This window comes from Lepidochelys kempii, chromosome 1 (assembly GCF_965140265.1).
Source record: "Lepidochelys kempii isolate rLepKem1 chromosome 1, rLepKem1.hap2, whole genome shotgun sequence".
In the NCBI taxonomy this organism is placed as follows: Eukaryota; Metazoa; Chordata; order Testudines; family Cheloniidae; genus Lepidochelys; species Lepidochelys kempii.
The window spans coordinates 340,834,690-340,848,502 of record NC_133256.1 but is presented as its reverse complement, the minus strand read 5'-3'; the positions used below and the strand labels follow the sequence as shown (position 1 = coordinate 340,848,502).

The 13,813-nt window shown below is 44.4% G+C and overlaps 1 protein-coding gene across 3 annotated transcripts in view; it reads right to left on the bottom strand.

Annotated features, from left to right (window-relative positions):
* Nucleotides 1–320: 320 nt before the first annotated feature.
* SFMBT2 (Scm like with four mbt domains 2) overlaps nucleotides 321–13,813 on the bottom strand; it is a 189,645-nt gene continuing 176,152 nt past the window's right edge. For all 3 annotated transcript variants that reach the window (XM_073328829.1, XM_073328832.1, XM_073328828.1), the window contains 3 exons: nucleotides 12,235–12,483; nucleotides 11,940–12,068; nucleotides 321–9,832 (listed from right to left, as the gene is read on the bottom strand). In XM_073328829.1, coding sequence (XP_073184930.1) covers nucleotides 9,692–9,832; nucleotides 11,940–12,068; nucleotides 12,235–12,483 — 519 coding nt within the window. In that variant the 3' untranslated portion in view covers nucleotides 321–9,691. The remainder of the gene's footprint in view (nucleotides 9,833–11,939; nucleotides 12,069–12,234; nucleotides 12,484–13,813) is intronic.

Genomic DNA, 13,813 nt, shown 5'->3' with positions numbered 1-13,813 from the left:
AAGTGCCTAGGTGACTTAGGAGCCTACATCCCATTTTCAAACATGACTTTGACACTTAAGGAAAGATTTTCAAAAGTATTTAGGCACCTCAAGATGCAGCTCGAGGGCTAGTGGGGTTTTCAAAAGCCTAACGCCCAGGTGCCTAACCTGGGTGCTTTTGAAAATCACACTATTGTTATTAATAATTTGTACTACTGTAGCACCTAGGAACCCTGGTCATGAACCAGGACCCCATTGTGCTAGGCGCTGTACTAACACCGTGGAACAGTTGCTGACCCAGAGAGAGACACTCTGTAGTCTAGTGGTCGGGTACCCACCTGGGACCTAGGAGACCTTTGGGCCAGTCTTCTTGCTTTGATCACTCCGTCACTATTTAGCCACAGTGGAACAGCTTCAGCGGGAGACGGAGGGAGCCCCACATAAGATTATCCCACAGCTCAGTGAGAGGTGGGCAATCCCTGTTCAAATGGGCTTAGCACATACCCTTCTCCCTGGCATCTCCCACTGGCTAACTTAAGTGACTCCCTGCCTTGTGTGCAGGTTTTGTGGATTGCACTTGAATGCACCTCTCTCTCCCCGGGCATTGTATAGGAGCCTGGGTACCAGCTCAGCTTTGTGGACAACCGTGTCCTTCTTGGGATTTTCTAAGCACCTAAAAGTTTGGTGTTCTGTCACAATGTCTAATAAAGAACATAAAAGCGGCCATACTGGGTCAGACCAAAGGTCCATCCAGCCCAGTATCCCGTCTTCCGACAGTGGCCAGGTGCCCCAGAGGGAATGAACAGAACAGGTTATCATCAAATGATCCGTCCCCTGTCACCCATTCCCAGCTTCTGGCAAACAGAGGCTAGGGACACCATCCCTGCTCATCCTGGCTAATAGCCATTAATGGACCTATCCTCCATGAATTTATCTAGTTATTTTTTGAACCCTGTTATAGTCTTGGCCTTCACCACATCCTCTGGCAAGGAGTTCCACAGGTTGACTGTGTGTTGTGTGAAAAAAAATACTTCCTTTTGTTTGTTTTAAACCTGCTGCCTGTTAATTTCATTTGTTGACCCCTAGTTCTTGTATTATGAGGAGTAAATAACACTTCCTTATCTACTTTCTTCATACCAGTCATGATTTATAGACCTCTATCATATCCCCCCTTACTCATCTCTCTTCCAAGCTGAAAAGTCCCAGTCTTATTAATCTCTCCTCATATGGCAGCCGTTCCATACCCCTAATAATTTTTGTTGCCCTTTTCTGAACCTTTTCCAAGTCCAATATATCTTTTTTGAGATGGGGCAACCACATCTGGATGCAGTATTCAAGATATGGGCGTACCATGGATTTCTATAGAGGCATTATGATATCTTCTGTCTTATTATCTATCCCTTTCCTAATGATTCCCAGTATTCTGACTGCCGCTGCACACTGAGCAGATGTTTTCAGAGAACTATCCACAATGACTCCAAGACCTCTTTCTTGAGTGGCAACAGCTAATTCAGACCCCATCATTTTATATGTATAGTTCCTTTTGTGCATTCGGGCCTAGGCGCCTAGCTGCCTCTTTAAGCTCCTAAATCCTTTGGACAATCAGTTCTTCAGCACCTCAATCCCACTGACTTTCAGGCATCTAAGGCACTTTGGAAAATGTTCCCCTAGTGGGAAGAGGAGTGATGTATGTTTCAGGTGATCTTTGTACCACGTACTGCTGTAATCTCAGCCACCAGCTCTGAGTTTGTTCCCTCTCCTGCTCTTTCCAGCCCTGCTCTGCCAGTATTGGCGGTCTCAGCACCCTCTCTACTTCCTTCTCCCATTCCTTGCCCTTGTTCTATGCTGTCCTCATGTATCACATGCTCTCCCAGAGACTTTTTGCCAAGCCACTACGCAACCCTCTTTCAGTCCCCTAAAAGCTCATTTCACTGCTCATGAGAAGTGAGGAATTTTAGACACATCACAAAACAAAATTATGGAACCAATAAGATGCATACACATAAAACTGAGTAAGGGCACAACCCTATTGTCACAACCAACATCCTTTTTGACCCTATCTCCTCTTATTACTTTTATTCATTGCTTCATGTAGAAAACCAGACCATGCTCCTGCAAACAGCTGTGAGTGGGTGGACACTCGAGCCTCGCCAGAGCCCTGTTGAAGTCAATGATGATCTGCATGAGTGCAGAAGTCCCATTACAGGATCGGGGCCTTAGACTGCACAGTCTTTAGGCTGGAGGACCTTGTCTCTTTGAAGAGCACAGCAGCCTCTGGGGAATGGCATAAATAATGGACCGTGTAAACTGGAATGGAGCTAAGCCGATTTACAGCAGCGGAGGGTATGATCGAATATATTTTAGTATTACCTCCCCCAGAAAGAACGAACTATACGAAGGTATCATCCCTCACGCAAAGACCAAAGAACACCCAGCCAAACAAGACATAATTTATTATTACTTTATTAACAACGCGGCTTACAATTCTTCAAGTAAAAAGGGGATTTCTTTCATTTTGAATAAAAATTAAAATATAACTCTGAATATAGATTTTCATTTATTTACATGAAAACATATATACAGAATACAATCTTACAGCAAACTAACAACATGCCCTTTGCCCTGTTGAATTTTAAAAAGTAAAAACACCAGCAAGTTTGGGGATTTTTTTTTGTTACACACCACAGGGGCTATATACATAAGATCTGAATCGAATCTGCAATACAAACTGGAATGCAAAACGGTCAAAGGACTTCCCACGGACACCACTACGAAGGGGTTATGCTGCTGTTCGCCATCATTATTTTCTCTAAAGAAATGACCGGGTGTAACTGATCATCTTTTGCTGATCTTGTTTTCATTCTGAATTTACTAACCTAAGGGTTGGTTCTATCCATACCGTACAGAAATTACTCGCCTCTGTTGAACTGTTTTACTAGTGACAGTCCAATGTCCGGAAGGACTACTAACCCTGCTTGTAGTCTCAATGGTGGCAGTTCTTAAATATCCACACAAGCATTTTTCCAGCAATCAGATCTATACAAAGGGGAAAACTTGGTTTATGTCCGTTAATATTTCCCATTGAGAGCCAAGGGCCTGATCCAGCAAAACACCGAAGCACGTGCATGGGAGCTGTCGCTTTGGTTCCCATGGAACTGCTCATATGTTTAAAGTTTATGAACATGCTTGAAGGCTTGATCCAATTTCTATTTAAGTCACTCTGAGTCTTTCTATTGACTTCAATGGAAATTAGACCAGGTCCTAAAGGTGGGATACACAAAGGTATTTAGGCACCTAACTCCCTTTGAAATCACTTTTGCTGTCATGGGTCCAAACTCAGACATTTTCACCTGTGACCAGATCCCCCCATCCCAAAGTTGGAGACTTGAAAATGCCATAAGCTTCCTCCCTGCGGGTTTCTTGGGAAGCTTCCCCTCAGATGGAATGAGTTTGATGGGGAGAGGTGGCCACCTGAACCCACAAATCCACAGGAAATGGAACCCCAGGTCCCCAGAGGAAAGAACAATCTGAGCCACTGCTCTCCCCTGCCCCATGAGTGCCCAAAGCTGCGCTGCCATTGGCCAACTCCCTCAGCAGTCACGGAGGAAACTAAATTCCTACCTGCTAACATCTGAACGCTATAGACAGAGGACCTAGCATTGACTGTATTTCTATTTACTGGCACGTTTTTCTTTTTTGGCACTTGAGTTTTTACTCACAAGGACCAATCTGAGCCACGTCTATGTCAGAACACAGTGCACCAGAAAAAGAAAAACCGGTGCGAAGGGGCTTGGCATTTCTGAACTCCAAGAATCCGTAATGGTAAGTGGCTTGATTCTCAGAGGTGCCGAGCGTTTGCAGCTCCTCCTGAAGTCAACGAAAAGGCTCCAGAAACCATGGGGCCTCCTTTTTCAAGTGGGTAAAGGCTGATTTCGTGGCCTGGCCTTGGCCAGCTGGGTTTGAAAGAGCTGGTGACTGGGTTTGCTGAGGGATGCACCGGCTTCCCAATCCAGACGGGTTTCAGATTAAATTCAGGTGGTGACAGGGCAGATTTACGGGGATTTGGGCACCTCACCCCGGCTCCCTTTCAATGGGAGTAAGGTGCCTGGCCTACTGAAGTTTTGTAAACTCCACTCGGCGCCTCTCTGAATCTCTAGGAACCTACAGCTCTGTGTACATGGGCGTGCAGGTAGTAGTGTAGACACTACTGCAGTGTACCACTCACCTTCTCAATAAGGGCCCCATCCCGCACGGCGCCTCATTGGAAGTGCTGAATGCCATCAATTTCCATTGGGTGTTGAGCGCACGCAGGGCATGTCTACACTTACCGGGCGGACCGACGCTGCGGTGATCGATCCACCAGGGGTCGATTTAGCGGGTCTAGGGAAGACCCGCTAAATCGACCACAGAGCGCTCTCCTGTAAGTCGACAGAAGAGTTTCTCCGGTCGACCCAGCAGGGTGTAGACAACGCAATAAGTCAACCCAAGCTACATTGACTCCAGCTTCGTTATTCACGTAGCTGGAGTTGTGTAACTTAGGTTGACTTAACCCCGTAGTGTAGACCTGCCCTCAGTGTCCCCAGGATTGGGTTCTAGGGCTCCAGCCTGCGTCCACCGAGGCAGAGCTGGGAAGGGGTGGAACGTCAGCACCCGGAGGCCAAGTGTCAGAGGAAGTCTTTCTTTAAAACCAAACACCAGTGCCCGGAGGTTGTCATGGCTCTGTCAAATGGCTCGCAGAGGCGACAGGGGCCAGGGGCAATGGCTTCTTGGCACAGAACTTGGGAGCAGCCTAGCAGTGTCAGGTGGGGGGAGGGAGCTCTCTACCTGCTGGGAGCATCGGGGGAATCTTCTAACACTTCTTGTAGAGAGGTGGGAGGAACCATGTTCTGGACCTGGAGTAGGAGTCAAGGAGCAGGGATATTGGCAGGGAGAGAAACAGGAGCTGAGACTCTCCTCCCCCACTCCCCTTGGGTTCTAAGGATGAATATATTTCTCCTTCAGGTTCTAAGGGGTGATCCAAGACGTCAGTGAGGAGAGGGGCTTATTAGCATGGGACCAAGGATATTACTTTTGCATCACATTTTACGTGGCTTAATAAGACGCCAGCGAGTAGAGCTTTGCGGCCTATAGGCCAGGACCTGGTCTATGCCAAGGGGACACTGGAATACAGTGCAAAGCTGCTGCCATCTTCCCTGCTATAGGGGGCTCAGAATGGGCCAAGCACGGATTCCAAAGTGGAACATGCTGGCTTGGATGCACCGATTCAGCACATTCTCCCTCTGCCAGTGGGGCTTCTGCAGAGCCTTGACTGTCATTTAGAGTTGACCATCCTTGGTGGTAAGACCCAAGGGAGGTCAGTGGCAGGACCACTGCACGCTTCCTTCTTGGAGCATAGCTGCTCTCAGGCCCAGTGGGCTGGGTTAGCACAGTGAGGTTTAACGTACGTTCTTCTCAGTGAACTTGGCAATGGAACCACAGTACTGCTGCTTGGCCTTAAGGAATGACCTGCCAGTGGACAATAATGTTCCCAGCCTTTGACCAGGGTAACCATGTTCAGGCCCTTTAGCCCTTCAATCTACAGAGATAAAATATGCCATTGTAAACCTCAATCCCCAGTCTAAGAGCCAAATTCAGAACTGGGATAACAAGATGCAGCTTCATCAAGAAAGTCTGCACCCGATTACACCCATTCTGAATTTGTCCCAATACATATTAGGTGAAAATGTGTCTGTTTATTAGTATTTGACCTAGCAACTTTATCCACATTTCACTCTAGAGCAATCTTCATTCCAAATATGACCTTAGCAACACACTATTCTAAAACCTTGTTCATTTTCTGGAACTTGAATTACGTGCCGGAAAGAGTCATCCCTCAATTCTGATGTCTCCTCGAATCTTTGTGACAATCCAAGCACCTTGTACAATTAAACTGTGTTCAGAATGGGTTTTCTTTTCCATAAAAAATTAGCTAGGAAATTCAGCTCCCCTTCTCTGCAAAGGCAATTATAACAACAGACTAAGTACATCTGTTTGATACCTTCCCACTCACTATTCTAGGTGTCAGTATAATAACACACTTGCCACACAGGCCAAGTCAAGGTAATTTCGGAATAACTAAGGACTGGTGGCCACAACTATCAGCTGTCTCCAAAAGGAAGCGAGAAAATAAATGCAGACGGTTAAGAAAAAAAAAACGCTGAAGGTGGGGAGTAGAAATATACAGCTTATGTGGGCTAAAATTAAACTCTGCTTTTTTGATAGATGTGATTTAAATCTCACTGATTATTACCATAAAGAAACAACCACCAGTAAAAGCTCCCCTTGTAACTTTCATGAGACTGTATGTCAGTAGCCAAAGTACCGCCTCCCACACGTGCTGACTGTTATTTTTGCCGGTGGGTGCTCCTCTCGGCCCCTCCCCCCATGCAGGCCTCAGGGGTGGGGTGGGGGGGGAAGAGGCCGAGCAGGGCCGGGGCCTTGAGGGGGAAGAGGCTGAGCAGGGGAGAGGCTGTGGGGCAGAGCAGTGGGCAGGGCCTTGGGGAGAAGATGCTGAGTGGGGGTGGGGCCTCGGGGCAGAGCATGGATGGAGCAGGGGTCAGGGCTATGGTCCCGGTGCCGGGGCCCACAAAAGATTAGTCCAGTCCTATGGGTGCTGAGCACCTGCTATTTTTTTTTCGGTGGGTGCTTGAGCCCTGGAGCATCCATGGAGTCGGTACCTATGCTGCCACCCCATGTCTGGACACAGCTAAGGATTTCAAGACTGGACGTTATCCTGTGTGCAAAGTATGCAGCCATCCACACCCTGATTCATTCTTACAGGAGAATTTCACTGCCCCAGAAATAGCTACAGTTAGATGACTTTCACTCTATCAGCACTGTGAACGATCCTAAGTTCTTGCAGTAGGTAACAAGGAGCTCAGATGCATTAAACTCCTCTGGTGAGCTTCAGAATGAGGCAAAGGGGCAGAAAATTCACCAGTATCAGGCAGCAATTAGCTAGGGCAGCTCAGGGATGCTGAGCTCCTGTGCCACATACCCCACACTCTGGCTTTCCTTCGCTAGGATACAGTCTCTTGGGATTACTGCTGGCTGACAGGTTAGAGCAGCCCTGAGGGTGCTCTAACCTATGCCAGGGTAGGGAATGGTCTCAGCTGAACCGGAAGCTGTAATAGGCTTCCTGGTGCCCCTTTTGGTTGTCCCCTATGCAAACTAGCACAGAATATAATCCGGGCCCTTTCTTTATATGAGTTTAATCATAGGAAATTTTAAAAGAGATGGTGGATATTAAAAAAAAAAATGAGAGTGTTGTAAAGGGATCAAAAGCAATTATCAAAATGATTAGAGTGACATGGGGCACTGCTCTATGTCCAGTAGAATTTCCATTATAAAACCTGTCTCTAATGGCTTGTAGGACAAATTAAGGGTTAATTCATTTATTGATCAAACAAAAAGCCTCAGAACAGGAACAGCCACTTTCTCCTCTTCCTTTAAATAAAGATAATTTAAACTTTAATACTAGGAGCTGCAGGACAAAGCAGCTGAGCCTAATTCTGCCAGTCCCCCGTGTATGAAACGTCTATCAAAATCAATAGGAGTCTGGCAGGATCCAGCCCCATGTGCAGCCATTTCTTTGTATCCAAATTCCAGAAAAATGAAATTAATTGAGAGCAGAAACAATGGCACCAAAAGGCAAACTAGGAAGACTCCTTGAGAATCTATAGGGCCATCTATATAGAATCTATATTGAGTCAATAGTTCTTGCATAAAACATGCTCCTAAGCAGATTTTGATATAATGTGTAATGGATGTTTCAGAGTCATTACACTGCACCAAAAATCCAAAGAATTTAAGGAGTCCTCAAGAAGGAATTTGTGTGGTAGAACCCAGTGGCAGTTAATGATAAGTGGGCTTCTCTGAGCGGACCTAGTCTTCAGGATAATCAGATCCATGTCAGCTGCAATGAGACAGTGTAAACCAGAGTTTTAAAGTAAAATCCAAAAAGAATTGACACCAAAAATCTATGTTGAAGTGATAACGTTCAAGATCTGGGTCAAGAGGACAAAAACTCTGGCATTCAGAATGAAGACAAAGATTACATTTCTGTCTCTACCGGAATGTGATTTGACATCACAATATCCCAACAGCGCTGTGCAAAATTTTCATAACAAACCCAAGATTCGGGCAGAGCTCCCTGAGCCTTGAGGACAATGGCTTGTTTGTGGCTTCAGAGGAAACCATGTAAAAGTCTGTAGTTTCCCTGGAAGCCAGGATAAACGTGATGGTTTGGGCTGAATTTTACCTTTTGGGGGAGATTCATTCGAACCTTAAACTCAAAGAAAACTCCCCACCCCCAACCTTGGTCCTGATTCTGATCCTGCTTTTGGCAGTTTTATAAAGGTATCAACCTCAGTGGAGTTATCCTGATTCACAACAGGCCCAACGGGAGACAGGAGTACATGAGAAATGGAAAAAAGGTCACACGAACCCCGATGACACAAACCCTAGGTGCTTCACACAACTCTTTATCCTCGCCACAAAGATGCGCTGGGTCAGGTTCTCTGGTAGACTCCAGCTATTTTGCACAGCTCCAGTGACACACAGGAGTCCCACATCCAGTTGAACTGGCCAGAGTGGCAAAGAACAGCTGGTGCACACTGGTGAGTCTGGACCTTGATGGACATAAGCACAAAAGGATGGGTTGGGCCAGATCCTCAGCTGGTGTAAATCAACATCCCTCCTCGCTGAGGTTTTGGGCCACAATTCTGATCTCACTTACCCCAGCATAAATCCAGGTGACTCAGCTGACTTCAATAGATTTACGCAGGTGAAGATGAAATCAGCATTTGCTCCAAAACATCATCCTTAAATTGGAATGTTCTTGTTTTCTGGGGGTTCAAAGTCAGACCTTGAATATTAAGTGACTATAACTTCATGGGCTTTAATATAAAATACTTCATGCATGCTCCATGGCAAGAATGAAGGAACTACTGTACAGATCCAACCACGGAGACAGAGACAATCAGCTTACTGTACATAGCTATATCGGGCTTGGGAAGAGTTCCTGGGTACTATGCTTTGATGCACACCTTTTAGATCATTGTATTTGTGACTGATACAACAGAGAGCATGGTTTGGATTTCCCGTTTAAAAATCACTTGATAATGTGTTCCTTTTTGCATCACTGTTATATCTCTTTCTTTGTAAGACTGAAAAGAAAAAAAAACACATCGATCATCAAGATCAAAGTTGCAGGAAGCCATGGGTCACTTGAACAACGATCACTCACATTTCAATATGAAAGAAGTGTGCTGGAATCACCGAAGGGATCGTTTATGTCCAGCAACTGACCTCAAGACACCACAATCAGCTACAAATGCGTGAACATTTTCCCTATGGAATGTGTTTGCCGTTTGTAGGAAAGTTTGTTCTTTTTTTTAAAAAAAGATAAAACCTTCTGCTATATTATGGCCTTGCTCCCCCACAATATAACACCCTTGGAGAGATTCACAAAAAGAGACGGCCGCAACACTTCAATGTGCTTTACAAATACGGAAATATTCATTCCACTTGGATTTTTTGTTTGTTTTTGTTTTTTTATAGCAGGTGGCTCAGAGCTTCCAATTCCACGTGTTTTGAGGAAAAACCCAAGTGAGTTGTAACATTAAAAATAAAAAGAGAGAGAGGAGAAGGAAATGCAAGGAGCTAAGTAGAGTCAGTTGGCGTATTGTGCATAGAAAGCAACTTTTACTCGCTCGATCTGGTGACACAACTTGATGGCTGGGCCAAGTTTCAGCTCCATGCATTCTTGCACAGTTGGGAGTGTCAGTAGCAGAAGTGCTTGGCCATCAATGTCCTAGGGAAAGAAGAGACAACGAGAAGTTGCTGTTTGTAGACTACTCCACAGCACCTGAAAACGTGGAACAGTAGGTTTTGCTTTAGGGCTGGTCAAAGCGGGACTGACATCCTAGGAGAGGAAGGCATCTAGCCACACAGCAGCAGTATATTAGTGTGTATGATTTGTCTTACACCTAGAGGTTCCAACTGAGAACAGAGCCCCACTGAGCTAGGTGCTGTAGAGACAGTTCCTGCCCCATACAGCTTACACTCGAAATAGACATGGATGAGAAAGAGGAAGTACTATCTGCATTGTACAGGTGGGGAAGTAGGCCACAGAGAGAGGCCTTAGATCAGACAGGACACGTGAGGCAGAGCAGGGAACTGACTGCAGCATTTTTGAGTCCTATTCCTTAACCACAAAGCCATACTTCCTCTCTGTGCTGCGTTGGCCCCTGACCTGGAAGGAAAATCTCTGTGGAGTAGAGAGCAGTTCAAAGCATGCCCCGTTCAGTCTTTGGCTTCCCCTGGTACTAACAAAAGTGCTCATTCTGATCTGGCCACTGGGAACCAATTTAGGCCACTGGTGCACTGATACCACCATTGCTGATCACTACGGTCTCATTCCCCCATTGGTCTGTCTTATCTACCTGTTGTCTTTAGTCTTATACTTAGATTGTAAACTCCTTGGGGCAGGGACTGTTTTTTTGTTCTGTGTTTGTAAAGCTCCGAGCATATCCACTTCTGGTTCATGAGTAGGGCTCCAAGGCTCTATGATATTATATAATAATAACTAATAATAAAATAAATCATTTGACATAGGCCACTGAACAGCCATCAGATGGCAATCATTTTCAGACACAACCAATGGGGTTTGGCTTTGAATGGCAAGTGGAAGATTCCTATAGTTCTTCACTGGTTCCCTTAGTTGCTCAGTGCCCCAGATGAAAGAGATTTTATAACCATTCTCTCCTGGTTTGCTCCTTGGTTCCTCTGGTTAATTAAGAGTTCAAGTCTTTAAGAAAATCAAAAACCCACCAGATTTAAAAGCCAACAAGCAGAATCTGAATATATGATCACAGGGGAAAAACAGAGGAGTCAAACTGCAGTCAAAGAAATTCACAATGTAGACAACACAGTGAAGGTCAGAAAGAGCATAAACTAATTCTGTCCACAATTAGAGTATTTATCATCCTCTAGATGCCTAAACACAGATGATACATGTACATGGTAAGTACTCTTCTCATCACAAACACCTTCTCTGTTTTTTTTTTATGTTTCAACTTAATGAACAGGCATATTGCTAGGGGCCCCCAGGTGCTGTCTTGCAGATAGGTAGAGCCAAAGCATTGCTCACGTGCCATTAGCTGAAGATTGATCCCATAGCACTTTAGGCAAGAGGAGGGGGGTTAGCTTTGGTGTCTTGGCAACATTCCATTCTGGTTAATATCTGATTTCATAGATTCATAGGGCAGAAGAGACCATTGTGATCACCTAGTCTGACCTGCGGAGAACTTCCCCAAAATAATTCCTAGAGCATGTCTTGAGGTATTATTTACTAGAGATCCCCCCTTTAGCATGAATTTGATAGCGGTGGATGTTATTCATTAGCGGAGGAGTGACTAGTTCTATCTATCTAGGGCCCATCGAAAGACACTATTAGCTTGATGACAGAAGTACTGACCTCCCGCAGATTTAAATGCCTTTAATTGGAAGCGTTCAGAACATCCTAAAATCAGGATACGTTTTTAGGAGCCTGCCTATGGATTTTGGTGCCGAATTTCAGTCAGACAATTTCAACCTAGCCTGAAGCCATCCACTGATTCAGAATCTGGGTCTTCTGCGTCCTGGTCCAGTGCTTCATCTAATTAGATAGGGTGACAGTCACACTTGTGGCATCAGATCTCCTGCGTACCATTTAAGTGCCACCTAAGCCCGATTTTAAGGGTGCAGGTGATGCATGGGCCTCATACTGACTCTGACATGGGTGAATTTCACCCTTAATGAACAAGAAAGATCTATTCTTCACCCTTTTCATAAAGGCTCAGTTACACTTTCCTGTGCTGTGAATAAACACCATTACTACAGTGTCTGCACCCAGAGAGAGGTAAGATGAGGCAGCATACCTGTTCCTGAAATATTTTGGCTAGGGGAGCGCAGTCTGTCAATTTAATAAACCTCACAACGTCAGTCACTGTCCACTCCAATGGATTGCTGTCGAGGACGAGCTTCTCTTCCTCTTCTTGCTTTATTTCCTGCAAGTGCCAGAACACTTGTAAAGAAAATGTCAGTGCCCAGAATGACTCATCTGTAGAGCATGTGGTGGTCTCTGCAGATGGGTAACACCTTATACAGAAGGTTACATCAAAGGAAAAAATATTGCCATGAATTGGAAGCTAAGTAGTCCACCAATATACTCACTTCCTTGACTTGAGTGCACTTCTCTCCTTCAGCGCATGAGAGAGACGGCGTTTTGCGGCCCCTTCTAGCTCTCTCGATGGGAGGGGGTCTGTCTGACTCCGTGCTGCTTCGTAATGTCACTGCTCTTCTTGGTCGGGCTGAAGGTACCTCAGCAGAGGAGGTGTCAGTCTGGTCATCACGTAGCTCTGAGCTGGTTTCTTCGCTCCCTGTCTCATCTTCCATAGCGTCTGGCTCCTCCTCTTCGCTTTCCTAGAGTGAGATTGTCACGGAAACATTATGACATAGGGTTTAACATGAGGTCACATCCTACTCTCATTGAAACTAGTGTCAATCCAGAGTCACACCTCTGACTTCAGCTGAATTATACCCCTATATATGCCACAGTGTCATACCATTTAGGCCCCCAAATTTAGATTTGATTTCAAAACCTAGTATTAAAATGAATTTGTAGTCCTATTTTTTTGTGTAAACGTCAATGAAAACAGGTTTTCGTTCTGAATTTACTAACCTAAGGGTTGGTTCTATCCATACCGTACAGAAATTACTCGCCTCTGTTGAACTGTTTTACTAGTGACAGTCCAATGTCCGGAAGGACTACTAACCCTCTGCAGTGCTTGCAACTCTAACATTGCAATCTTGTGCTAAGGCATGAGACCTGGGAAGTGAAACTGACTAGGAAAAAAATGAAACTGACCAGTCTTTTCTTCATTGTCCAAGAAAAGCAAATGAGATTTCAAAGAATTCTTCTTTTGAAGACCTCAAATTGATGGAAAAATGTACTACATCCCTTGATAATCTACTCCAATGGTTAATTACCCTGACTGTTAAAAAGAAGCATTAAAAACTAGTCAAAAATGTTTCGTTTCAAGTTTTTTACTGGAAAATACCATTTTCACTGAAACAGAAACATTTAGAAAAATGTGTCAATTTTGATGATATTTTGTTTAGGCAACAAAAATCGAAACAAAGCATTCTGATGACGTTAAAATGTCCCCCTTTCATATTTTCAGAATGGAATATTTAGATTTTCCAAATAGGGTATTAATTGTTTTTATGTAAACAAAATGTTTAAAAGTTTAAAAAAGTGAAAAAATTGGAAATGTTTTGATTTTATCAAAAGGAAACATTTGGATCGACCTGACAGAGTTTTTTCAGAATTTCATTTAGTGGGAAATTGAAATTTTCTGATTTTCATTCCATTTTGGATGGAAAAAAATTAACAGTTGCCGAATTTCCTGCAAAGCTGAAAATCCAGGTCCTCATCAGCTCTAATAAGCACAGTATTTCCAAATTTGTAACTCTACAATGCCCCTCATAAACAGAAAATGCTGGACACTGAACATATATATATAAATGCACACAACAGATGAAACGCCGCTCAGAATTTGAGCTTCAGTAAGCATCAGTGCATCGTTTTGCCCACGTTTGGGTTTTCTTAATGAGAAATCAGAATTTGGCCAAGGATGACTATACTGTAATCCTGCCATCATTTTCAAACATTCAAGCCCATTAATTTGGAAGGGCTTGAGTGGATATTAAAGCAGCCCGGTTTCTCTTGTCTTACAATTTATGGTTTTGT